General features: G+C 40.6%; 1 protein-coding gene across 2 annotated transcripts in view; it reads left to right on the forward strand.

Annotated features, from left to right (window-relative positions):
- The window catches only part of TEC (tec protein tyrosine kinase), a 156623-nt gene that overhangs the window by 108724 nt on the left and 23118 nt on the right, over positions 1-24781 (forward strand). For both annotated transcript variants that reach the window (XM_056111217.1, XM_056111218.1), the window contains exons 5-8: positions 1256-1384; positions 11996-12036; positions 14942-15117; positions 18016-18081. In XM_056111217.1, coding sequence (XP_055967192.1) covers positions 1256-1384; positions 11996-12036; positions 14942-15117; positions 18016-18081 — 412 coding nt within the window. The remainder of the gene's footprint in view (positions 1-1255; positions 1385-11995; positions 12037-14941; positions 15118-18015; positions 18082-24781) is intronic.

The raw sequence follows: 24781 nt of genomic DNA on the forward strand, positions 1-24781 counted from the left end.
TCCTTCTAGTGATATTTGCATAGTTTCTAAGAAAAGCATGCTTTTTTTTTTCACTGAATCACTGCGGGGTACAGTTATAAAGCTTTCATGATTGAGTCTCTGTCATACAGTAATCCAACACCCATCCCTTCACCAGTGTACACTTTCTACCACTAATGTCCCCACTCCACCCAACCCCTGCCTCTATGGTATACAATTTCCTTCTAATTCTCTCTCTACTTTTGCACATTATGGTTTTCAATACAGATACTGAGAGGCTACCATGTTTGGTCCTTTATCTACTTTCAGCACACATCTCCCATCCCAAGTGATCCCTCCCACCATCATTGACTTAGTGATCCCTTCTCTATCCCAGCCGCCTTCTCCCCCAGCTCATGAGACAGGCTTCCAACCCTGGCCCTTGTCTCTACTGGCCTTGGGTGTCCATCTCATACTATGCTATTTTTTATATTCCACAAATGAGTGCAGTTATGCTATGTCTGTCCCTTTCTTTTTGACTCATTTTGCTTAGCAAGCATGCTTTCTTTTAATGAGTAATGTATTTCAATACAATAAAGCACTGAATTTTTATGGTAACTCGGGGTATTTTTTTTTAATTTTGGAATCATAACTGGTGGTGCTCAGGCTTGCATCTGCACTTAGTGATTATTATTGGAGGGACTCAGGGGATCATATTGGTTGCCAAGGATTGAACCAGGGTCAGTTGTGTGCAAGGCACGTGTCCTATTCCCTGTGCTATCTGTCCAGCCCAAGGTTTGGTGTTTTTCTCCCCTTTTTTCCCCCTTTTTTCTTTTGGGGGCCACACCTTGAAGACTTTAGGCAGTACTAGAGATCAAACCAGGGGTGGCTGCATGTAACCTTATCCCCTGCACACTCTCTTCAACCCCAAGATTTGGTATTATCTTTTTTAAAAGTCCTATGTTGTTACCCTTTGCTGGAATGGGCTTACTTGTTTGTATAGTGTTGACACAGGTGATTCCTCCTCACTGTCCTTGCTCTGCAGAATGGTGATGACTGACTTATGTGTATCCCCTCATAGTGAGCACCAGCAGTAATCACTTCTGAGCATGGGTTTCCCCCAACACACACCCCAGAATAAAAGATACTGGAAAGAGAACCACCTGGATTTTTGAATTCTTTTTATATAAGGATGTACTCATCCTAACACCACCTTTGAGGAATAAAGAGTGATTAACAATGTTACTTAGGAAATATCCTGTTTGATTTCTTTCATCACTGTGTTTCTGAATTACAGAAATAAAAAACAACAACAATATTATGATTAAATATCACCCCAAGTTCTGGGCCGAGGGAAGTTATCAGTGTTGCAGACAAACCGAAAAGCTAGCTCCTGGATGTGAGAAATACAACCTTTTTGAGAGCAGTAAGTATTCATTTCATTCCATAATTATATTGTACATGGGATGTACGTATTATTTGAGGGCAAGAAAGTGACATCGTCTTGGTTTTGTTAAGTATGGCCTCCACACCTTCTAGTGCTTAAGTGTAGGGTAGGCACATTTTATACAAGTAATTGTATTGAGTTAGCCGTGGGACTGTCTTGTGGAATCAGATGTTTGCTTTAACAAGTTTTTATCTATGGGAAAGCCTGCTAAAAATGACTGCTAGAATCATATAGTCAAATGACTGCTAAACCTCATATAGCTCCATCAGTAGCTTTTCTTTTTTCCAGTTTTGTTTTGTTTTTATTTGGGGGCCATATTTGACGGTGCTCAGGACTTACTCCTACTTTGTACTCAGATCATTCCTAGTGGGCTGGAGCGATCATAAGGGGTGCCAGAGATCATAGTCCAGTCCTCTGTGTGCAAGGCAAACACCCTGCTTTCTTTTTTTTTCCCTTTTTATTTATTTTTTTTTACAGTTGTAGATTTACAATTTTTTTCCCTTTATTTTATTTTATTTTATTTTTTTAAAGTTGTAGATTTACAATTTTTTGTGCTTTGGTTTCAATTATACAATGATCAGATACCCATCCCTCCACCAGTGCCCATTTTCCACCACCATGGATAATATCCCTCCCACCCCCATCCCCCCATCCCCCCTGTCTCTGTGGCAGGGCAATCCCCTGTGTTCTCTCTCTCCTTTTGGGTGTTGTGGTCTGCAAAAGAGGCATTGAGTGGCAAACATGTTCAGTCCATAGTCTACTTTCGACATGCATCTCCCCTCCTGGGAGGATCCTCCAAACATCCTTTATTTGGTGCTCCCTTCTCTATCTGAACTGCCCTTTCCTCTAGGATACCCGGCTGGCCTCTAAGTTATGGAGTAATCCTCCTGGTGCTGATCTCAGCTATTCTTGGGTATTAATCTCATACTTTGTTACTTTATATCCCCCAGATGAATGCAATCTTTCTATGTCTATCCCTCTCTTTCTGACTCATTTCGCTTAGCAAGATTTACAATTTTTTGTGCTTGGGTTTCGATTATACAATGATCAGATACCCATCCCTCCACCAGTGCCCATTTTCCACCACCATGGATAATATCCCCCCACCCCCATCCCCCCATCCCCCCCTGCCTCTGTGGCAGGGCAATCCCCTGTGTTCTCTCTCTCCTTTTGGGTGTTGTGGTCTGCAAAAGAGGCATTGAGTGGCAAACATGTTCAGTCCATAGTCTACTTTCGACATGCATCTCCCCTCCTGGGAGGATCCTCCAAACATCCTTTATTTACACCCTGCTTTCTATACTATCTCTCCATCCCCATTGTTTTTAGTTCTCTTGAGATGCAATAATTGACAAATAAAATTCTAACATATTGAAGTGTACCATGCAAGATTTTATATATACATATGAACTCTGAGGGGCTGGAATGATAGCTCAGCGGGTAGGGTAGCCTTGCACGCTGCTGACCCGGTTTGATTCCTCCGTCCCCCTCTGAGAGCCTGGCAAGCTACTGAGAGTATTCCGCCCACATGGCAGAGCCTGACAAGCTCCCTGTGGCATATTCTATATGCCAAAAACAGTAACAACAAGTCTCACAATGAAGATGTTACTGGTGCCCGCTCGAGCAAATCAATGAACAACAGGAGGACAGTGCTACAGTGCTAGAACTCTGAGAGATTCCTTTCCATTGTGTGTGTGTGTGTGTGTGTGAGAGAGAGAGAGAGAGAGAGAGAGAGAGAGAGAGAGAGAGAGAGATGGGGGTAGGAAGAGAAAGAGAGAGAAAGCATTTTCTGTCTTATCTCTTTAAAGAGTAAATTTCAGTTACACAGTAAGGTGCTAATCAGCTTGAGCCTCTGTGCTGACAGATCTTCATAAAACTGAAGGCCTACCTCTTTTCTCAGTTTCTTCCCACCCCACTTCCCTAGTCTCTGACAAGCACCATTTTATTTCTGTTTCTGTGAATTTGTCACTTTTTAAAAAAATTTTACTAGTAAGTGATGCTCATGGTATTTGTGTTTGTCTTGGCTTATTTTACTTTATTTATTTGCATTAATACCCTCCACATGCATTCATTTTGTTGCAAATGGCGGGTAGATTTCCTCTAATTTTTCAAGGCTAAACAACTTTCCACTGTGAAGTAGCCGCGAGGACCCTTGGCGAATTTCTAGGATGCAGCTGTGTGGGATTCAAACCCATGGATCTCTGCTGAACCCCACCCACAGGTTAGAAAGGCATGGCTTTTCCAGTGAACAGCGCTATCTCAGTCACCAGTTATACTCCCCAACTTTAACCCATAAGATCCATCTCTAGAGTAGCTCCACATAGTTATAAAGGAACACTTAAAAGGATGGGGAAATCCTAGAAGGAGTAAGAATAGATCACCAATCCCAGACTGTCAAAAGCACTATGGGAAGATAGTGCAGAACCCCACCATGAGGCAGGGTAGGAAGACAGGAGTCCTGAAGCTCCAACATGTAATACCCACATACAAAATCTCTATGATAAAGAATTCAGAAATTAAATGGTGAGGATGTTCAATCAGTTCAAAGAAACCATGGAAAGGAGATCCAACAAAATATAGGAAGATATGAGAACAGTGTAATACACAGACAGTAAAATACAGGGGGAAATGAGAGCAGAAATAAGAAAACTACAAACAGAAATGTCATCAATTAAAAACTCAGTAGATGAAATGAAAAATTCAATGGCTGCCTTCAACAGTTGAGTGACAACAGTCAAAGACAAGATCAGTGAGCTTGAAGATGTGCTCCAGAAAGCATACAGGCAACAAACAGAAGATGGAAAAACACCTCAAAATAGCTCACGGTAAGAGACTTATGGAATGAATTCAAGAAGAACAACATAAGAATCATCAGAGTTCCAGAGGGACAGGGAAGCAACCCCAGTGAGAGAGTAACAATTAAAGAAATCATCATTGAAAAGTTCTCAGAGCTGGAAAACGCAGGCATCCATATCCAGTAAGCCTGAAGGGAACCAGCTAAAAGAGGCCCCAATAAAAAGACCCCAAGACATATGCCAATCAGAACATTGAATATCATATAGATACAATACTGAAAGTAGCAAGATCAAAGAAGGAAATTATATACAAAGGATCGTCCCTTAGATTTATAGCAAATCTATATTATGAAACTCTCCAGGCCTGAGATTTAATGGTGGGATATAGTTAAAAAAAATTAATGAAATGAACGCCTCACCAAAAATGCTTTACCTGGCTAGACTCTCATTCAGATTTGAAGGAATCAAATACAACTTCATGGATAAACAACAGTTCAGGGACTTCATGGAATCAAAACCAATCTTAAAAAGTCTGAAAGTTTACTGTAAAGCAATACAAACCCCAGAAACACAACAAACCTCTACAAAAAGATGGCACAAAACCCCATGACAATAATCTCTCTCAATGTCAATGGACCTATTTTACCAATTAAGAGACATTGAGTGGCAAAATGGATTAAAATACTGAATCTAACATAATGTTGCCTACAAGAAACACATTTGAATAGTCAGAGCCAACACAGACTAAGTCAAAGCTGGAAAACAATTTTCAAGCAAATAACTCTTGCACAAAGGCCAAGGTGGCCATTACTGTAGTATCTGGTGACATAGATTTCAGGTTGAAAAGCTTAGAAGGGTCAGTGAAGGCCATTTCTTAATAATTAGGATATACGTACACCAGGAAGAAATTACACTCCTAAACATATATGTTCCCAATGAGAGGCCAGCAAAATACTTAAAACAACTGCGAATTGATTTCAAGGAAGACATTGGTAGCAACACAATAGTAGTTGGAGACTTCAACACTGCCTCTTGATAGATCAACAAGACTAAAACTCAGCAAGGAAGTACGGCTCTGGAGGAAGAAATGGAAGAGAGAAAGAGAGAGAGAGAGACAGAGAGAGAGAGAGAGAGAGAGAGTTAGTAGATTTATACAGGATTTTCATCCCCCAAAAGCTGAATATAGTCTTCTCCAGTGTACATGGGACATTCTCCAAGATAGGCCACATGCTGGGCCATAAAACATACCTCTATAAAATCAAGAAGACAAAAATGGTATCAACTATATTTTCAGACCATAATGCACTTAAAATAGAACTTAATCACACACAGAAGCAGAGAACCAAATTAAAGACCTGGAAATTAAACAGCTCACTACTGAAAAACCAGTGGATTAGAGATGAAATTAGAGAAGAAATCAAAAGATTCCTGGAAACAAATGAGAATGAGAACACAAGCTACCAGATCTTGCAGGACACAGCTAAAGCTGTGTTAAGAGAAAAGTTTATAGTTCTGCAAGCATTCATCAGGAAGGAAGAAAGGGTCCATGTAAACAACTTGACTTCATAGCTTAAGATCTTAGAAAACGACCAACAAAAGGAGCCCAAACCAAGCAGGAGGAAAAGAATAATAAAACTCAGAGCAGAGATTAATGAGATGGAATCCTCAAAAACAATCCAAAATATTAATGAAACCAAGAGCTGGTTCTTTGAAAAAATAAATAAGATTGGTAAGCCACTTATTTATTTTTTCAAAATAAGATTGATAAGCCACTCCCATCAATGGCCAAGATCCAGAGACTATAAAACAAAGCTCCCGGAAGAGAGTGACGCAGAGTCTCCTGCCCGTTCTCCAGGCTGTCTTCATCGGGGCCCCTTGGAGGGGGGTGGGTTGAGTTTCCCTCCCTGCCCCGAGCAGAGCCCTGGCAGCCAAAGACCTCCTGTACCCAGCCACAGCCATGCTCAAGGCCACTCTCCACATGCTCGGATGAACCTCATGCATGAAGGAAACAGCAGAGGAACCCAGGTGCATGGGTCCTGGGGCTGAGATCTCCAAGCCTACCTGGATTGGGACTGGGCCTCCTTCACCCACATGCCCCATTTTCCAGTAGCTAGGCGGTTACACCCACAAACTGCCCCCGGTACCATGAAATCCCATCAACAGCCAAGATCCAGAAACTATAAAACACATGTCTTATCCTGGTATGCAGACACGTGACCTCTTATAGTCTAGTTCTTTTCAGAGAGCCTGGCAAGCTACCAAGCGTATCCTGCCCACACAGCAGAGCCTGGAAGGCTCCCAATGGCATGTTTGATATGCCAAAAACAGTAACAATGATGTGTCTCATTTCCCTGGCCCTGAAAGAGCCTCCAATGCGGCACCATTGGGAAGGACGAGAAAGGAGAGGCTGCTAAAATCTCAGGGCTAGGATGAATGCAGACATTACTGGTGCCCTCTCGAGCAAATCAATGAATAATGGGATGACAGTGATACAGTGATAAGCCACTAGCAAGACTCAAAAAGAAAAAGAGAGAGAGAACTCTAATCAGAAATAGAAAATGTTTACAACATGAAACAAGAGAACCTTGAAGAAGTGGTTAAATTTCTGAACTGCTATAATCTCCCAAGGCTGAACCAAGAAGATCTGGAATACTTAAACAGACTTATCACAGTCAAGGAAATTGAAATGGTAATAAAAAGTCTTCCCAGAAACAAAAGCCCAGGCCCAGATTGATTCACTAGTGAATTCTTTCAAACCTTTAAGAGAACCTACTGCCAATCCTCTTTAAACTTTTCCAGGAAATTGAAAAAACAGAAGCACTCACAAACAGTTTCTACAAGGCAGATATCACCCTGATACCAAAAGCAGAGAGACACCTTAAAAAAAAGAAAATTACAGGCTGGTATCCCTGATGAACAGAGATTCAATGTTTCTCAACAAAATTCTACAAATAGAATGTAACAACTCATCAAAAAGATCATACAGTATGACCAAATAAAATTCATTGCGGGATGTAAGGATGATGTAACATTCGCGAGTCAGTCAACATAATACACCATATAAAATAAAAAGAAAAGAAAAGATGGGACTGGAGAGATAGCACAGCGGGTAGGGTGTTTGCTTTGCACCCGGCTGACCTGGGTTTGATTCCCAGCATCCCATATGGTCCCCTGAGCACCGCCAGGAGTAACTCCTGAATGCAGAGCCAGAAGTAACCCCTGTGCATCGCTGGGTGTGACCAAAAAAGCAAAAAAAAAAAAAGAAAAGAAAAGATAAATCCATATGATCATATTAATAGAGCAGAAAAGGCACTTGACAAGATCCAGTTCCTGGTGGTGCTGGGAAGACTGGTCAGCTGCAGGTAAAAAAAAAAATGAACTCTTTTCATTTTCTAATGTAGCACTATATCACTGTTCTCCCATTGTTCATTGATTTGCTTGAGCGGGCCCAGTAACGTCTCCATCATGAGACTTATTACTGTGTTTGGCATATTGAATATATCACGGGTAGCTTGCCAGGCTTTGCCGTGCGGGTGAGATACTCTTGGTAGCTTGCCGGGACCGCTCCATCAAATCAATGAACAACGGGAGGACAGTGACAGTGACGTTTTCTAATGCCATGAACAAAAATCAGACCAAAGTGAATTAAAGACCTCAATATCAAACCTGAATCCATAAGGTACATGGGAGAAAACGTAGGCAAAACCCTCCATGACACTGAAGCTCAAGGAATCTTCAAAGATGAAAATGTATATCACTGGATTCAATTAAAAAAATAAATAAATGGGAAAAATTAAAGTATTATTAATAAAAAAATTTATTGTATATTTTATTTTCTTTATTCATTTACTTATAGATCCTCTTCTTGATTGTTTCCATTCCTTGCCTACTGTGAATAATGATATCATAAATATGGCAACAGAGAGGTATCTTTCACCATGAGCTACAGTTGTGGACATTACAAGTTTTTGTGCTTGGGTTTCAGTTATACAATGATCGAATACCCATCCCTCCACCAGTGCCCATTCTCCACCTCCAATAATCCGAGTATCCCTCCCATCACTACCATCTCCCCATCCCATCCTGCCCAAGCAAGTGGAAGCAAATATAAACAAATGGGACTACATGAAACTAAGAAGCATCTGCATCTCAAAAGAAACGGTGTCTAAAATACAAAGACAGCCCATGGAAAACGTAGGTAAAACCCTCTGTGACATTAAAGCAAAAGGCATCTTCAAAGATGAAACACCACTGACCAAGCCAGTGGAAGCAACAAATGGGACTACATTAAACTAAGAAGCTTTTGCACCTCAAAATAGTGACCAAGATTCAGAGACAGTACCCAGAATGGGAAAAATCATTTACCTAGTAACCTAGTAACCAGCTGATAAAGGTTAATATCAAAGTTATATAGGATACTGGTAGAATTTTATAAGAAAATGACATCCAACCCCATCAAAAAATGGGGAGAGGAATTGAACAGAAACTTCCTCAAAGAAGAAATTCAAATGGCCAAAAGGCTCATGAAAAAATGCTCTACATCACTAATTGTCTGAGAGATGTAAATAAAAACAACAGTGAGATATATCATCTTACACCGCAGAGACTGGTGCTTGTCCAAAAGAACAAGAGCAGCCAGTGCTGGCGTAGATGTGGGGAGAGAGGGATGCTCCATCATTGTTGGTGGAAATGCTGACTGGGTCCAGCCTTTTTGGAAAACAACATGAACATTCCTCAAAGAACTAGAAATTGAGCTCCAATATATTTGACCCTGCACCCTTGGAACTCAAAAACACACAGCAGAAACACCATCTGCACATCTATATTCACTGCAGCATTATTCACAATAGCCAAAATTTGGAAACAACTCTAATACTCAAGAATAGATGACTGGATAAAGAAACTATAGTACATCTGCATAATGGAATACTATGCAGCTGTTAGGATGAATGAAGTCGTGAAATTTGCTTATAAATGAATTGACATGGAGAGTATCATGTTAAGTGAAATGAGTCAGAAGAAGAGGGACAGGTATAGAATATTGAATTCATTTGTGGGATATATATATATATATAAAACTAAGAAGCATCTGCATCTATGAAACTAAGAACTAACTGCCACTATATATATATGTACATATACATATATATATAGTGGCAGGCAGTGGGATGAGGTCGGGCGGGGGTGTCCTGGAGGGAAACCTGGACCATTGGTGGTGGGAAAAGTACACTGGTGAAGGGGTTCCATATAATTGGAACATTATATGACTGAAATCCAATCATGAACAACTTTGTAAATGTGTATATCACTGGATTCAATTAAAAAAATAAATAAATGGGAAAAATTAAAGTATTATTAATAAAAAATTTATTGCATATTTTATTTTCTTTATTCATTTACTTATAGATCCTCTTCTTGATTGTTTCCATTCCTTGCCTACTGTGAATAATGATATCATAAATATGGCAACAGAGAGGTATCTTTCACCATGAGCTACAGTTGTGGACATTACAAGTTTTTGTGCTTGGGTTTCAGTTATACAATGATCGAATACCCATCCCTCCACCAGTGCCCATTCTCCACCTCCAATAATCCGAGTATCCCTCCCATCACTACCATCTCCCCATCCCATCCTGCCTCTGTGGCAGGGCATTTCCTTTTGTTCTCCAGAGAGGTATCTTTGAGACAGTGATTTTTTTTTTTTTGCTTTGTATACTTAGTTTAGTAGTGGGATTACTGGATCGAATGCCAGCTCTATTTTTAATTTCCTGCAGAACTCCATACTTTTCCCCACAGAAGGTTATATCAGCTCATATTTCTACCAACAGTGTACAGGGTACAGAGCTTCCTTTTCTCTCCATTCGATCCAGTTTTTATTATCCCACGTGTGTTTGATAATAGCCATCTTGATAGATATGAGATGGTATCGCATAGTGTTTTGATTTGCATTTCCCCATTGTTTACTTATATTGAGCACTTTTCCATGTACTTGGTGGCTATTTTTGGAATATGGTCTTTGGAAAATGGTCTTTTCAATTGTTTTTCCCATTTTAAAATTTAATTATTTTTTAATTTGTTGTTGACTTATATGTTCCTTGCGTAAACTGGATCTTAACCCCTTACTAGGAATGTGATTTGCAAACATTCTCTTAATTCCCTTTTGTAAGCTGCCTTATAATTTTTTGGTGATTTCCTTTGCTGGGCAGAAATCTTTTAATTTGTATAGAATTATTTATTTTTATGTTTGCTGCCTTTGCCTCTATCAAGGAGCTTGCCACCATGTTTTCTTCTAGGAGTTTTATTATTCCCAGCCTTATGTTCAAATCTTTAATAGATTTTGAGTTCATTTTTGCATATAGTGGAAAATTAGGGGTAGCTTTCCTTTAAATTAATATTTATGCATTCTTAAATAGATGAACTCTTTTTTATGTGCTCTTAATGCAGCAAAAATCTTCAGTAGGACTATTTCCATTTTGATATCTAAAACCCTCACAAATCCTTAAAATGAGTGACTCTACTTATAACCAAGAATATTCAGGACCTGAGCTATAGTACAGCAGGTAGGGCATTTGCCTTGCACGTGGCTGACCTGGGTTTGATCTCTGTGATTTCATATGGTCCCTCAAGCACCCACAGGAGTCATCCCAGAGTGCAAAATTAGGAATAAGCCTTAAGTACCACTGGGTGTGCTCCTCCAAAAGGGAATATGCAGAATTTCAAAATGACTAGTGCTGTCAGCCACCCATAATAATAGTAATTTATTATAATGTATGTCAGTCAGAATTGAAGAAACATCTGAATATGAGCGAATGATTATTTAACAAAGATGCTACATCTTCAGGAGACCAGTTCAGAGAACTATCTAGCAACCTCTGAGTCCTTGCACCCTGAATTTTGGGTGATGTCTGGACAGTAATTAAGCACATTTAATAGGAAGACTGTTGGCTGTTATTTTTTCTTTTTTCAGTTTCCTAAGGTTTGGTATTAGATTGTTTATAGCCTAACCTGCTGTAAAAGACATCCCACAATAATTGCAAATAGAGAAAAATTTATTCATCTCCAGAATATCCAGTGGCAGAGTGGTCCAGGGTTGGAGCGGGTAGCTTGATAAGATGGGCATCAGCTTGTTCAGCTCTAGTAGTCTCTCTCCCTGGCACAGGAAGCTGGCAGAGGGACAAAGGAAGCCCATAGGAAATGCATGACCTAAAAAGGCACCATATCTGTGTAGTATAATCAATAGAATTATTCCCACAGCTGCCCCTAGTTGGGAAGCAGGTTTGAACTAGATAGCTATGTATCTGGTGAGAACTCTAAGATGGCAGGCTAAAGAGGACACGACAAAAATCTAAAAGCTCATTCATCACTCATTGTCATTATTTCAGCTGACTGAACTGTTGATTGCCCCGTTTATTCAGCAGTGGTACTTATGAAGATTAAGACATAGTCCTTACCCTACTGTCTTCTTTACAATCTGTTCATGAAGCAGAAGCAGAAGCCATTTGTAAAGCATTTTAAAATTCATTTCTGAAATGAATTTTATACATGTATACATATGTATACATTTTATACATTTATACAAGCACCATGCACTGGAGGGGGGGCGGGGAGAGAGGGAGAGAGAGAGGAGAATGAGGGAGAGAGAAGGAGAGAAAGGAGAGAGGGAAGGAGAGAGAGGGAGAGAGAGAGAGGGAGAGAGGACTTTTTATTTTTGCATTGGCTCTTCCTTGTTCATTAAACCATCTCTGCTTATCTTTATTGATCATGCATTTTTACCTATGGTTGATGTTGTCATTTTCAGGTGTAAAGAAAGTCCTACCTCCACCACCAGAAACAAAGAAGGTAGGTGACCTTTAACTTTCAGAAGCATTTGCAGTTTACGGGTGTGTGGCATTTCATTCAGGTCATACCATTTGCCCTTCCCATCTAAGGTCAGATCAGTAATAGAAAAAGCAATGGCTTATTTGCCTTTTCCTTGAAGTTAATTATCAATTTAATTGGATAAGATAGAGGTTTTATTATTATCTGGCTTTTTTAAAAAAATTATGTGTTGACGTAAAGAATAATATTTAGAAATTCTGGGACTTTAAAGCAGTGGTTCTCAATGTTTTTATGACCATGACTTCCTTCTAAATTTGTCTCCTTACTGTTACCCACTTGTCTTACCATTTGCTCCCTTAATCTCATCCTGTGGCTCATTTATGCAGCAGTCCTCATCTCTCACCAACCCCCCCCCCCCAACTCTGCCTTGGAAGATCCTGGAGACCCACAGGAACCATATGGCTCCATTTGAAAAACAATATTTTAAAGGAATATTTCAGTGTTGGGTCACAGTATTAGGACAAAGGAATGACTTTTGGGATTTAAGGTTAAACCTGTGAAGGGTAGGGTATGGAGGAAAACAAATTTACTGTAGACCAGACAAGTCCTGAATCAATGTTTGTTTGATGTGATTGATTTTGAATAGGTTACTTAGACCTATTGGCTGTAAAATGGGTGTTATTTTTCATGGGGTATTAATGATAAATGAGTCTATGTACTAAGACTATGTACTAGACTATGTATGTGACTATGCACTAAAACTGAATTATGCATGTGACTACAAAGACTGTGTACTATGTACTAGACTATGTACAAAACTATGTAATATGTACTAGACAATGTACTAAATACTAAATTAATAAAATTATTTAATATGTACTAGAGTATTAAATATTCTACTTCATGGATTATTAAAGATAATAAGACATTATGTACTGCACTATGTACTGAAGTATTGTATATTCTACTTTATGGGTTATTAAGGAATTAAGGATAAATGAGACTTATTATTGTGTCCTAAACTATGTAGTAGAGCATTATATATTCTACTCTATGGGATAATAAGGACTTATTATTGTGTTCTAAACTATGTAGTAGAGCATTATATATTCTACTTTATGGAATATTAAGGATAAATTAGACTTATGTACTAGACTGTGTACTAAAGTATTGTATAGTCTACTCCATGGGTTACTAAGGCTAAATGAGATGTAGACTTAGGCACACTAAGGTGTGTGTCTTATATCTAGGAGACTTGGAGAAGTTCGGTTCCTTTGTGTGGGAATAGACCTGATACAAGACTCCTCTCTTTAGTGCTTTCCCATCGCTGCTGGCCATTGGAATGATACATCTAGTCTACCTTTCTTCTTCTGGACTCTGCTCACAATTACCCTTGCCTCTCTTTTGGTAGTGAGCTACCCATGACATATTCAATATGCCAAACACAGTAACAACAAGTCTCAAAATGGAGACGTTACTGGGCCCGCTCGAACAGTGAAAATTATTCACAGTTCTCTTTCATACCCTCTTTCAGACAACTTGCTCTGGGCACTGCCTTTTAATTTTTTTCTCTCTTTTTTTTCAATTTTATTTTCATAAAGTTGTTCACAGTAATTGATATATTCAATATTTCAATACCAATCCCACCACCATGATAACTTTCTTCCACCATTTTGAATTTTCTCACCACTACCCTGCAGGCAGATGCTAAATAATTTATTTTGTATTGCTTGGATGGAGCAATAGCACAGCGGGTAGGGTGTTTGCCTAGCATGTGGCCAACCTGGGTTCGATTCCTCCGCCCCTCTCAGAGAGCCCGGCAAGCTACCAAGAGTATCCTGCCCACACGGCAGAGCCTGGCAAGCTCCCCATGGCATTTTCGATATGCCAAAAACAGTAACAACAAGTCTCACAATGGAGATGTTACTGGTGCCCGCTTGAGCAAATCTATGAATAATGGGATGACAGTGCTACAAACAGTGCTACAGTGCTTGTTATGAATAGTATAGGCTGTCATGATTCTGTGAAAGCTGCTGCTTGGTCCTGGATACCTAAAACTTTAAATAATTGGTGTCTGGAGACATCTCTGTGGTGAGCTGCTGTCTTCCAAGATTCATTTGAGTCTCTGGATCACAGCAGTTAATGTGCTTAAATGGCGCCCAGAGGGAGTTTGTGGGTGTGACAGCCAGGACACTGTAAGGGTGGGGAGATGGGAAAGGACAGTCCATACCCACCTCCATGTGTCCTGGAGTTTTTGGTCACTGATCCTGGGTACCTGGGTTTTTCTTCTGGAGGTTTGTGATTGTTGGGGTTTATTTGGAGTAGGAGAAGAGAGAATGCCTGCTGCATCTGAGATGCTCAGCAACGATCAGGAGAAATCTCTGTGGCAAGCTGCTGTCTTGGAGATTCATTTGTTAATGCACTTAAATGACGCCCCAAGGCAGTACCTGTCTTTTAAAGAGAGCTTTTGCTTATCTCCTATATTTTGAAATGTATGACAGATCCAGAAGTATCCACATCATCTAACTCAAACATCCTAAATTCTGTTTGGTAGGTTGGAGATTTTTGGTTTGTACTCTGGTGATAAGGGCTGGAGCGATAGCACAGCAGTAGGGCATTTGTCTTGCGCGCAGCCAGCCCAACTGAGCCGGGTTCGATTCCTCCACCCCTCTTGGAGAGCCCGGCAAGCTACTGAGAGTATCTCGCCCGCACAGCAAAGCCTGGCAAACTACCCGTGACGTATTCAATATGCCAAACACAGTAACAACAAATTTCAAAATGGAGATGTTACTGGGCCCGCTCGAGCAAATCGATGAACAACGAGAGGAGAGATATACTCTGGTGATAGGGGAATCATTTACAATTTGACCTCGTACTCTCTTTCGAACAGAAGGCTAAACTCTCTCCCATGCTTGCCTTTTCTCAGCGAAGGCCTCCTCCACCCATTCCTCCTGAAGAAGAAGACAATGGTGAAGAAATCGTTGTTGCTATGTATGATTTCCAAGCAACGGAAGCACACGATCTCAGATTAGAAAGAGGTCAAGAATATATCATATTAGAAAAGAATGATGTTCATTGGTGGAGAGCAAGAGATAAATACGGGTATGTAGTGCCTCCGCATGACATACTGTGAAGATAAGAGCTGAGTGAGGAAAGGATAATCAGTTACCAACTTGGAATGAGTCTAGTTCACCCAGTGTCAGTTGCATGATTATCACTTTGGTTTTTGGGTTTTTTTTCTCCACCAGATTTTATTAAATAAAGCACCATGAGTTACAAAGTTACTTGGATTTTTGCCATATACTGTTTCATCACCAATGTTGGCATCAGTGTCAGCTTCCTTCTACCAGTGTTCCCAGGTTTCCTCTACAACCCTTCCTACCCCTGCCATCTTGACAGGCATCTTTTATGTTTGGTTATTATATGATGTCAGTGTTTTTGACTCCATGGTTTGGATATTTAGCTCCATCATCCCTTAACACTACTGATGTGCCAAAACCCCTTGGCTCCTGACCCCATTAATTCTCATCTGTCTCTTTTCTCCTTCCCCTTCACTCTAGTTCTTTCTTTCTCCTTCTTCTTCTCTGGGGCTAAGGGTGATGTAGGCATCCCTCCTTTTACCAACACTCTAAATATAACATTTAAATGATATCATCCCGTGCTGTCCTTCTGGTTTACTTCATTTCACATGATATCTTCCAGTTCCACCCATCTTGCAGCAATATATTATCTTTGCATCGAATTCTTAGTGGTGACTCGATAAATGTAACTGGATCAACCACTTTGAGCCAGAAATTTGAGTGACACTGTCTCTTTTCATTCATTGTCTGCTTAGTTATATGTTTTCGAGTTTGGGGAAATAACCTTTTATGTTTTACTTCAATGAGGTAAATAATATTAGATTTTTTTTTTAAGAAAGAGAGAGGGGCTTGAGTGATAGCACAGCAGGTAGGGAGTTTGCCTTGCACATGGCTGACCTGGGTTCAAGTCCCAGCATCCTATATGGTCCCCCGAGCACCGCCAGGAGTAATTCCTGAGTGCAAAGCCAGGAGTAACCCCTGAGCATTGCCAGGTGTGACCCTCCCAAAAAAAAGAAAGAAAGAGAGAGAGGGAGAGAAAATCTACACATAATCTAAACCTATCTATATGTCTATATTTGTATAAATTACTAACACATACATGCATGACATGAAAAGACCAGGATTATTTATACACAACAATTTAGAAATTAGAGGTAAAACTTCTTCAACCTTATTATTAACAAATAATGGGTAAATATGGATCATTAAAGGGGAAGAGAAGAGTGTCTTTTTAGACTTTAATTAATAAAATTCTCTATCCTGCATTTCCCTCTAAAGTTTAATCATGTTTCTCTTCAGAGTTCTCAGGGATTAGACGAAGACTTTTTGTCCTGTCCAGAGCACGCTCTAACCTGTTTTGTCTCCTCCCTCCCGACTGTCTCTTTCCCAATTCCAATACTTTTTCTCAGGCTGCGGGGGAAGCAGGGAGAGCTTCTGCATTGCTGAGGCCTTTCTTTTCTCCTCACCTCTTAGTAAGTGTATATTTCCAGAAGTGCTGTGGGTTTGCTGTGCCTTACTTTCTTCTTGGGAAACTTAACCTTTTACCCTATGCTAACAAGAAGGTTGTTACTGCTTCTTCTTGAAGACTCGGGACTACTTTTTTTTTCTCTGCTTTTTTGGTCACACCTGGCAATGCACAGGGGTTACCTCCTGGCTCTGCACTCAGGAGTTACTCCTGGCGGTGCTCAGGGGACCATATGGGATGCTGGGAATCGAACCTGGGTCGGCCGCGTGCAGGGCAAACGCCTTACCTGCTGTGCTGTCTCTCCAGCCCCAACTCAGGACTACTTTTATTCTTAAAATTTCATATCATAGTCATTTCACCATCCATGAACATGTGTAATAGTCCATTGGCCTCTCCTGTGACTTCATAGATTACAAGTATTTTCCAGTCTTTTTTTTTTTCCCAAGGAGAGAAGGGGATTTTTTTTTTTAAAGACCAACTTATTTATTTTGGTCCTACAATCGAGATGCTAGAGGACCATGTGGTGCCAGGGATTGAAACTGGCCTCCTGCTTGCAAAGTGTGTACTTTATTACTCTAAGCTATCTCTGTGGCCCCATTTTTAAAAAAGCCAGCCTAGATTTATCAATTCTCCTGATTGATTTTGTTTCCTAGAGTATATAAAAATAATTTCAAGTCATCATGTCATTTCACTGCTCATTCAAAAAGTTAAAATAATCTTTTAAAAACAATTGATGAATCATTATCATTATGGACCAACATTCAAAAATAGCTTCTGGGGCCAGAGTGATAATACAGCAGGTAGGGTGTTTGCCTTGATATGGAAAAACAACCCAGGTTTGATCCTCAGCATCCTACATGGTCCCCTGACCACGGCCAGGGGTGATTCCTGAGCTCAGAGCCAGGAGGAAGGCCTCAACACAACTGAATGGGGCCCGGAAGCAAACAACAATAACAAGAAAAAATAGTATCTGAGTCTGGAGAGAGAATATAGTAGGTAGAGCCCTTACCTTGCACACAGCTGACCTGGGTTTGATCCCTGGTACCTCAGATGGTTCTTTGAGCCCTGCCAGGAGTGATCCCTGAGCGCAGAGCCAAGCATAAGCCCTGAGCACTGCCAGATGTGGCTTCCAAAACAAAATAAATTTAAAAAAATAATTTAAAAAAGCATTTGTAGGCTTTTCTGTAACCTTTTGGGGCTTGGATGAAGAATTCAAAATAAAATCCATGTGTCATTTATTTAAATATTTAAGGTTATGTGTTAAACTGACCAATCACCTGACAAATAAAACATAATGTAATTCTTCAACTTGAAAAAACAAGCCTTTTGGGAAGCCAACTAATCCTTCTTATAAACTTTAGGCAACATTATGCTTTTGCTGGTATAGAAATGCAATGGTTTTTCTTTTAATAACTTCTAAGTAATTTCAGTATATCTTTTTTTTCTTGTTTCTAGGAGTGAAGGATATATTCCCAGTAATTATGTAACAGAAAAGAAATCAAACAATTTAGATCAATATGAGTAAGTAAATGGTTATTTTGTGACTGGAGAACCAGAAAATGTCTTTGCTTTCCTAATTATAGAAAGAAGTTAGGACTTAATGGATATCTTCCATTATTCTTAGAAAGTAGTGTTAATGGTTATTTTGTGTGGTAAGAGACTTTGGTGAGAATTCACTTCTATAATACACTTTACTTGAAGGTTTTTTGTAGGAATGGAGTTATACAAGCAAATTCAGTTGAATTGATTTTAAACAAATCATAGTTTATCTGACTTTGAAATACATATTTTAGGGTGTTTAGGGGTTTGAGGCCATACTCAGTGACACTCTGAGGAGTATGTACAGGGCACTATAGGTGGTGATGGGGATCAAACTGGGTCTTGGGCATGCAAGGCAAGCACCTTAACTTGTGTACTCCCTCTCAGGCCAGAAAATACACATAATTGCTCATTCATTTCAAAGAGTAGAACACAGAGCCTCTGAGACAGCTCAGCAGGCTGAGCATGTGTTCTGCCTGCTGTAGGACTGTTCCATTCCCGGCACCACACGGTTCCCTGGGCACTGCCAGGAATGGCTCTCAAGCACAGAGCCTTATGTGGCCCCAAAATAAAACAAAATGAGCAAAACTAAAATGAAATGAAAATATAATTGTGTAACTAGAATATATGGGATTGTTTCTTTTTCTAGCTATCATGACAATTATTGTTTAAGAAACACGAAACTTGTTAAGAAAAAAGAATCAATTAGAGTTGAGTTCTGTTAATGGTATATTTTCTTTCCATCCTTTTTACTATTTGGGGAAAAAAATAGAATCACTTTGTGTATAAACTCTGTATTTTCCACTTTATAAGTTGAACTTGAGTGTATTCCCCCATTATTCTCAAAGACATTTTTATAATTGTTTTATAACTTGTTTCTTTCTGTCATAGAATCATAAAATACTGGAATCTTAGCATGTCTCAGATATTGTGCTTCACCTTAAAGGCTGTAATTACATATGGCACGTGGCATGTAATCCTTCATACATTCATTTCTTCTTTTGCATGAAACTATGTTATATGAATTCCTTTGCTATATAAAATAATACATTTCTTTTGATTATCATAGTTAAATCTTTCAAAATTCTGTGTATTGGGCAAAAGGCTCTGTAAACCAGATTCCTGATGTGTGCTGCCTACTTGATTTCCAGATAAGTTGCACAGTTTCTATGCACACTAGTAATATGTGGCCAGCAGATTTTATTTTGGGGGACTTTTTCTGTGCATCCGGTGTTGCTCAGGACTTGCTTACTCCTGGGTCTGTGCTCAGGGATCTTTCCTAGCAGTGCTTGAAGGACCATATGTGATACTGGGAAGTCAAGCCAAACCAACCACCTTCAAGCATCTTACCCACTGTACTAACTTCTGTGGCCATGTGACCATACTTTAGTAGGAACTTGATATATTCCCTTTTGTGGTAATTCTTATGTATTATATTGATGCATCATTCACTCACTTTCTTAAGAACAGAATCACCACCACCACCAGAAAATCTATTTCCTCTCTTCATGTTATTTTTGGTAACATGCAGGGTACCTTAAACTCTAGAAAAGGACTAATTTAGCTTCAAAGGTGACAGCACTCAGTGGTTTAATCCTTCAAAGTCGTGTTAGAAGTAGGTAAAGATATTTAAAAAAAAATAGGTATCTGAAATTTTCGGAAAAGAGAGCAAGTGTTCTTTGATTGAAGGAAGATGCTAAAGGTGAAAATTTAAACCTCATTATTTTTTGGTTTTGGGCCCACACCCAGTTGATGCTTAGGACTCACTCCTGGCTGGCTTTGTCCTCAGGTTCTATGTGGTTCTGGGAATAGAAGGGCCATGTGCAAGGCAGGTGTCCTGACCACTGTACAATTGCTCTGGCCTGATTTGTTGTTGTTATTTTTTTTCTTTTTGGGTCACACTGATCAATGCTCAGGCGTTACTCCTGACTGCACTCAGGAATTACTCCTGGCGGCACTCGGGGGACCATATGGGATGCTGGGAATCAAACCTGGGTCAGCTATGTGTAAGGCAAACGCCCTACCCACTGTGCTATCGCTCCAGCCTCACTCTGGCCTGATTTGGACCCGATTTTGTCTTGAAGAGTATTTGGGTGCAAAAGAGGACCCACCAAACAGTGTTCAGGAGGCTCGAGCCCCCTCCCAGTGGTTACTGGGCAGTGGGTCCTATCTATCTTCAATGTAAGGAGACAGTATTGCCTGGGTCCTGAGGTGCCAGGAAATACCAGGATTTCCAGGGCTGCACCCAGCAGTGCCAAAGGCAGGGGGGCAGGGGGAGGTGGGACTCTCTGGTGCCAGGGATGGAACTAGAGTCAGTTGTATGCACGGCATGTGTCTCAACCCTGTATTATCTTTCTCTCCCCCACCCCAAGCCTGATTTTAAAATGATCTGTGCACTTACTGATAACTTGGAAACTGGCTCATCCTTATCTGAGTGTGAGAATCCCCCTTGTGACTCACAGAATGAAGGATTTTGTGAAGTTTATGATTCATCCCCATGAGTGTGGGGATCTATCTTTGTCTGGAAACTTCCCTTCTTCTGAGGGACTCTCCTCCCCTGTGTGAACGAAGTGAACTTGCTGTGTGCAGTCTCTGGTATGGGAGTCCCCTCCACTGGCTGCCAGGAGTTGAGGGCTGCCATGGGGCATGGGGCCAGGCCTGACCAGCTGAGAATGGGGGACTTGTTCTCCATGTGGACAATATTCCCCGACTCTTCCCATTCTCATGTTATTTATTTATTTATTTTGCTACAGCCCAGCCTGTAATACATTCTAAATATCCCCAGGGTTGAAAAGCCTTTTCCCCCAGCTGTTGAATCTGGAGCTCTTCTGATATTTGTTTGGGCCTAGAAGGATGTCAAGGCAACAGATGGTCCACTGGACTTGGCTCCTGATCACTGAAACCACAGCTTCCAGGGCTGTCGATAATCTAGCTTTGACCCAGGTAACAGTTTGGGGAAGAAGTACATAGAGGAACTGCTGCTGGAAAGAAGGGGTTCACTGCTGGTTGATAAGACGGAGCTCTGGTTAGGAAGACTTGAAAGGAAGAAAGTGCCAGTAATGAATCTTCCTTTGAACAAAGTCTTTTTTCTTCTTCTTTTTTCATTTTGGCGACACACCTGACAATGCTCAGGGGTTACTCCTGACTTTGCACTCAGGAATCACTCCTGGTGGTGCTTGGGAGGGCCGTATGGAATGCCAGGGATTGAACTCGACCATGTTCAAGGCAAGTGCCCTACCTACTGTCCTATCTCTTTGGCCCCCTAGAACAAAATCTCTGATGAAGTCTTTGAATGCAGAGGGCATAGGAGGCCAGAGTCAGATTAGAAAACAGGCAAAGATGGCTTGCTAGTTGATTGCTTTTTGCCTTTACTTTATTTAAACTCCATTCTCACTGTCTTTTGAGTTTGCCCTTATTTATCTTCCCCCAAAAGCTAGGAGTGGTCTCAGTAAAGGCTATCGCCAGACGTCTTTTTTTTTTTCCCTGTCTTCTCCAAAATGCTTTTGAAGTGGCTCACTCCTGAAAGACTCATCACATTAGGACTTGAATTTCTGAGAACTGAGTATTATCTACAAGATATACACATGCTTTCTAGACAGATCCTTCATCCCATGGTGTGAGCCCCTAACAGGCATTTCTCAGCCAGACATGCGGTCATGTGAGAGAGTCTGAGAATTGGCGCCTCTCAGCTCACACAGGAGCCGAGATGGAGCGCTCGGAAGGAGCCTGTGTGTGGTCCTTCTCCCAGGATGTATTCAGCAGAGCCCTGTGGCTAATCCTTTCCTGTAAGAGTTTTCCTAGAAGAGGATTCGAAACCACAAAGGACCATTAGGAGATGCTCCCCGCTAGTTGATGTTTTGTTTATTTATCCATCACCCTTTCTTCCTTTGTCATACTATTAACAGTCTGAGTCATAGCTTAGGGAAGGGGGTCATCCTTTCTGGGAAAACAGCAAGTGTCCTAAAAATGATCCTTCAGGACAGAATTTCTAAAAACCTCCTCTTTTGTTTAGTGGATTCATTTTTTTCTTTTTCTTTGTTTTCTTTGTTTTTCCTTTTTCTTTTTCTTTTCCTTTCTTTTGTTTTCTTCCTTTTTTCTCTTTCCTTCCCCTCCTGTCTCCTCCCTTCCCTTCTCATCCATCCCCTCCACTCTCCTCTACTCCTCTCCTCTCCCTTTTCCTCCTCTCCTCTCCTCATCTTTTTCCAGCAGCTTGAAATACTAGTGAAAGGAACTTTTTGTTTCTCCAAGTCCCTTTTATCTAATTTCCTCTTGAGAGCTGCAACTTCGCTATCCCGATTTCTTGCTTCTACATGTGACAGATAACCTCATTGCTTCCTGTCACTGTGAAGAAATAGAGTTGGAGCTTCTGTTATTATTAATAAAGAGAGGTTGCTTTTCCGTCTTCCAGGTTCTGCTGGTTGGAATACATAATGAGTGCTTCAGTTATTTTTCCTCAATTCATTTGGACTGTTTTGGGTATCCTGACAAAGGGTGTCCTTGCATCAGCAGAAAAGCTTCAAGGACGTCTTTCTTTCTGTTGTCTTCATTTATTTCTCAGTTGCTTTCAGACATGGATTTATCAAAACTGCAGTGCTGCTGGATTTTGTTTTTGTTCACAAAGTAGGTTTCACAACATGAGTTTTTTTTGTGGGGATAGGTGCTCCCCAGCATCGCTGGGGACACAGTCTCCTCTCCTGGAATAGCCAGACTCTGCCAGCCTGGTGGCTCAATGCTTGGGCCTGGCAATGTAATGCTTGGAGCCAGCAGGGCTATACCTAGAAATTCTACCCCAGCTCAGCATGTGGTGCTTGGGATCAAAGTTGGAACCTCATGCGTGCCACGCAAGTGCTCTATTCTTTAGAGTTGTCTCTCCAGTAATGCTATCTTTATGCTGACGATTCTAGAGTCTGATAGTCATCTCAGCTTCCAGATATAACAACAGCCATTTAGCTTGTGTTGCGATTATAATTTGTGTTTGACCACTACAACTGCATAAAAGAAATCAGATGGAAAATAAAATCTTGTCTTGGTATTTTTCTCTTCCTCAACCAGGGTAAGCCTTTGTGTTTTAGGGCGTATGCTGGGCCAAAGCCAGCACTGAGGACATGGTGGTTTGTTTGTGTTTTTTTCTTTTGTTTCCTAATGAAAGGCTTAACCAGGGTGGAAAATTCAAAGGTCCAGGAGAAGCTGGCTCATTTAGTGAGGTTGGAAGCCTGGGGAGAGATTATATGGGGGAGGCTGAGGAAGGAAAGCACTTCCGAGGAGGAGTTGGGAGAGAGCAGTGGAGAGAGAAAGACTTTCCCAAAGGTGAAGAAGTGACACAGGTCTGCACAGGTCTGTGATGGCATAGAGTGCAGGAGGACCTGGAGGGGCAATGCATCCCTCGACTCCGTCTTGAGAGTTGTCTGCAAGTGCTTGGTGCTGTGCGGGACGAGAATAGCTGGAAGACTTGGGCGGCCTGTGCTGCTGTGATTCTCTGCTCATGCCAGCTCCTGGGTCCTTCATGAAATTTTGTGGGGAGGCCTCTGTAATGATTTAGATGACATCATGTGAATTAAAGGTACTCGTATAAAGCAGAGGTCCCCAAATATATTTGGTCTCCAGCCTACTTTAAAAGAAATCACCTTGGAAGGGAAATGTGTTTGATGATTGCATGACTGAGACTTAAACCTGAAAGCTTTGTAACTTCTCCCACAGTGATTCAATAAATAAAAAATAAAAAAATAAAAGAAATCACCTTGGGGCCGGTGTGATAGCACAGCGGGTAGGGGGTTTGCCTTGCATGCAGCTGACCCAGATTCGATTCCTGGCATCCCATCTGGTCCCCTGAGCATCGCCAGGAGTAATTCCTGAGTGCAGAGCCAGGACTAACCCCTGTGCGTCGCCAGATGTGACCCTCCTCCCCCTAAAAAAGAAAGAAATTACCTAGTGAGCACTCTCCCCACCACACACACACACACACACATTGTACCTGAGGTCATTACACTCCCTGCATCATTTTAGTAACTCCCAGGGGTGCTATTACCCACTTTGGAAAACTTAGATATAAAGTGACATTTCCTGAGTGTGTGAGTGTGTGGAATAATATTCATTGTTATAGAAAGAAATGTGACTTGTTTTAAATAATGAACAATTGCTTATAAATTATGGCAAATCTGTGTTATGATGCATAAGGTTTATATTACTGTGTAGAGAAATCGATATACTGTTATGTGAAAATGTCAGGCCATAATATGGCAAATATAGTTTGATTCTACCTTAATAAAACATTGAGAATGTGGATATGCATATTAGTTTTCAGAAAAATATGGCTTAAAGGCCAGAAGTATCGTACAGGGGTGCACACAGCTGATTGCAGCTGACTTCAGTTCAATCAGTTATACCACATGTGGTCCCCAAGCACCACCAGGGATGAACTTTGAGCATAGAGCCAGAAGTAAGCCCTGAACGCCATCAGGGGTACCTACCAAATCATATGCAAATATGTATATATGTACATATATAATTCTGTAAGTCAGTGCATCAATGTTACTATTTGTCAATATTGTTACAACTTTGAAAAAAATGTCTTTCTCTTATTTATTGTATTTGTTTGTTTTTGATGAGTAATATTACCTTGTTAAATCCTAAAAGAACTTCAGATAGCTTTTAAAAGGACTGTGAAGTCTTAAATGTGTATCTT

Source organism: Sorex fumeus, unplaced genomic scaffold (assembly GCF_029834395.1).
Source record: "Sorex fumeus unplaced genomic scaffold, SorFum_2.1 ptg000013l, whole genome shotgun sequence".
Lineage (NCBI taxonomy): Eukaryota > Metazoa > Chordata > Mammalia > Eulipotyphla > Soricidae > Sorex > Sorex fumeus.